Source organism: Fomitiporia mediterranea (genome assembly GCF_000271605.1).
Source record: "Fomitiporia mediterranea MF3/22 unplaced genomic scaffold FOMMEscaffold_131, whole genome shotgun sequence".
Lineage (NCBI taxonomy): Eukaryota > Fungi > Basidiomycota > Agaricomycetes > Hymenochaetales > Hymenochaetaceae > Fomitiporia > Fomitiporia mediterranea.
The window spans coordinates 1-3,263 of record NW_006760516.1 but is presented as its reverse complement, the minus strand read 5'-3'; the positions used below and the strand labels follow the sequence as shown (position 1 = coordinate 3,263).

At 43.1% G+C, this 3,263-nt stretch overlaps 2 protein-coding genes across 2 annotated transcripts; both read left to right on the top strand.

Annotated features, from left to right (window-relative positions):
- Nucleotides 1-995: 995 nt before the first annotated feature.
- Nucleotides 996-1,680, top strand: FOMMEDRAFT_98785 (uncharacterized protein; the record flags this gene model as incomplete). Its single annotated transcript, XM_007272129.1, has 3 exons — nt 996-1,283; nt 1,383-1,563; nt 1,625-1,680. 3 exons carry the CDS (start codon nt 996-998, stop codon nt 1,678-1,680), a joined length of 525 nt encoding a protein of 174 aa, XP_007272191.1.
- A 351-nt stretch (nt 1,681-2,031) lies between these two features.
- FOMMEDRAFT_171631 (uncharacterized protein) lies at nt 2,032-2,704 on the top strand (the record flags this gene model as incomplete). Its single annotated transcript, XM_007272128.1, has 3 exons — nt 2,032-2,316; nt 2,390-2,570; nt 2,630-2,704. 3 exons carry the CDS (start codon nt 2,032-2,034, stop codon nt 2,683-2,685), a joined length of 522 nt encoding a protein of 173 aa, XP_007272190.1. The 3' UTR covers nt 2,686-2,704.
- Between the last annotated feature and the right edge of the window lie 559 nt (nt 2,705-3,263).

The following is a 3,263-nucleotide window of genomic DNA, read 5'->3' as shown; positions in this document are numbered from 1 at the left end:
TGTATGTATTCTAACTGAGACATTATGAAGTCATTGTCTTGTGGTTTGTCTGTTAATGAACTAATCATCTCATAATACATTCATGTACCCAGCTGTTTCTGTACAAGGTCCATCTGGTACATGAGATCAAGCTACAAATGTAGGTCTTTTGACTTGTGTTCTACACAAGTATTAACACAGGACCAGTACTAACATGGCACGTGCTATATCCGTCTAAGGCGCATCCGACCAACGGAAATGGACACTCAGTCAGAATTGCCTTGATGCAGTGGATGGGCGTTTGTCATGCCTGGAATCATTTATCGAGGAAATGAACAAGCTGGCAGTGCCGCAGTGATAGATTTGATGCGACCGGCAACGCGATTGCTATTCTTAACTTTTAATCCTGCTGCGGTTCTGTGGTGCAGCGGCTATTAATAATTCACCCTACAATGGATGAAAACATTTGTCCAACTTGTCCTTGGGGCGCGTCTACTCAATTTCAACTCAATAGACATTCAAATGCCCCAAACATGGTGAATCCTCTACTCTACAACACGTGATTCATAAAATAAACATCAGTAGATCTCAAAAACAATTCCACTACAGTACGAACCACCATGTTGACTTCGGCTAGAGACCAGAAGTAAGCATTGACGCCGAGTCTTCACACCGATTCGGATTACAATGCTCTAATTCACATCTCTCGAATTCCCGACTTCGGATGGCGGTGACTTGAACAGACTCGCGTATCACTCTCCTCACTCAGCCCCATCAATCTGATTGTAGTGAGCCTGACGACGCTCATGTGCTGGAAATCATGACTACAGTCTACCAGGTGCAAATCTCCGTCGAATCGGAACATTCTGACAGAGGTCATGCAGAGCAATACGATCAACGCGCGCCCCTGCTGATGCGCTTCGTGAGGTGTTGGGTCGATTTCGCTGGTATATAAGAGCGCAGCTTTATCTTCATCAATCCCCATCCTCCTACAACAGAATAGCACAAGAGAAAACATGGCATCTACCAACTCTTTCGAACGCCCCGATTACACTCCCGTCCGTCGCGTCATAACCGGTCATTCGCCTGAGGGCAAGTCCGTCATTGTCGACGACTCGACTGTTGAATCTTACCCGTTCCGCGGTCGTGGACCATCGTTATTTGGTGATCTCTATTGGACGGACGACGCAAAGCCGACGAACGAAGTCGAATTTAAGGATCTCATTAAAGCCCATCGTGAAGACCTCTTCGGAGCCGACGGAAATTGTCTTCGAGTCGTTGACATTCCTCCTGGTCAGAAATCCGTATGTCATTTTCAATCTTGACTTTGAAATAAACAATCCGATCTAAAAATATCGGCGTTCTTGGCTTCTTGGCTTCTTGGCCTGCCTGAACGCGTATAGCCATACCACCGTACCATCTCACTCGACTACGGCATAATGACCCACGGCACGCTCACGCTGATCCTGGATGACGACAAGCGTGTTACCTTTAATCCGGGCGACGTTTTCATCCAGCGCGGAACGATCCACTCCTGGCTCAACGAGGGCAAAGACTGGGTGCGCTTTTACTGTGTTTGCATACGTAAGTATACTTCTTTTGAGTTAAGATAGCTTTCGTGATGGGATTGACATATGATATTTAGCGTCGCAGAAGGTCAAGATTGGAGATAAGGAGTTAGAGCCTGAGTTTCGGGTATAAGGAATATTCGATGGATTACGAATTGTAAAGCTGTACTCATTATGCAAGTATGACGAAGATTGTATTATCTTAGTCTCGTACTATACAAGGTTGCTCTAGACATGTTTTTAAATCTGTTTGCGCAAGGCAAATGAGAACTATCTTGGAAACGCTCCTTTGCATCATGCATTCGGTCATGTGCTGTCCAAAGACTGCCTGGGGACGCGTAAGCCTTCAGGCATCCATCTACATGGGCTGACGCGTACATTCCATATAAATCGAAGAGGCATCTTCAAAAACGAAAGTAAAAGCCGACCCGACTCCGCTGAAGGTCCTGCCCCTTAAAACACAATAAGAACAGAATCTGACTAGATGTCATCTCAAGCTACCTCTGAACACTCTGGCCATCCTCCAGTCCGACGCGTCGTAACAGGGCACACACCCGAAGGGAAGTCAATCGTAGTCGAAGATGCACAAATCGAGTCCCACCCGTTTCCCGGCTCGAGTGCACTTTTTACTAATCTCTATTGGACGGAAACCTCACCTCCATCGAACGACGTAGCCTTCAGAGATCTTGCGAAGGAACATGCTAAAGAACTATTTCCATCCGAAGGAAGTACGTTCCTCGTAGTTGAAGTGCCTCCTGGAAAAGGATCAGTCAGCTTCTTTCTTTCTCTTGCAAATGCTATGAGTGTTGAGCTAACGAGCTTACATTTCATTCGTCTTGTAGAAACTCCACCGCACTGTCTCACTCGATTACGGTGTCCTAACACACGGTCAAATCACACTGATTCTAGAGGACGACAAACGCGTCATCTTGAATCCAGGGGACGTAGTCGTCCAGAGGGGAACATTGCATGCCTTTGTCAATGAGGGTACTGAATGGTCTCGCATGTACTTTGTTGCTATGCGTTCGTATTTCCTTCCTTCCAGTATGATGAAGACCTCTGATGGTGCGCTGATACTATAGCTGCTCAGAAAGTCAGGATTGGAGATAAAGAGCTAGATGGAGAGTCCCGTGGATGAGAAATTGCTGAAAATGAATATGAAGTTTTTTTTAATATCGTGAATGAGTTGAATGTTGAGCATCCATGAAGAATAAAATAATACTTCCTAACCTGTTAAGTCTATAGAACTTTTAAATTATGTTCTTGAGGAATGGAAGTGGGTGGAGCGGCTAAGTAGCTCATCAAAAGCTCGCCAACGATTCGGTTGCGTTGAATATAAGTCCAAGACTAACGCCTGCACATTCAAGTTGCACAATGAAGAATATGCGATGCTCATGATTACACGTGACAGAAATTACCAATACTCTGACACATGAGGCATTTCACAATTTCTTACTCTAAAAAATAACTTACATAATGTAAAACATTATTTGAAATTTATCTTACCATTTTTGACTAGCAAAAATTATAAACAAAATTTGTAATTTTCTTTATACAAAAACTAGAAATTATTGTTAACATTTCTTCATTTGTGAAATCTTAAAATAAATAGAAATAATAATCTAAAACATAATTTCAAAACAAAATTAGAAATTTTCTTTTAAATTTTTTCATTACTAGTACAGAGGAATAACAAAAAATTCAAAAGAAAATTTC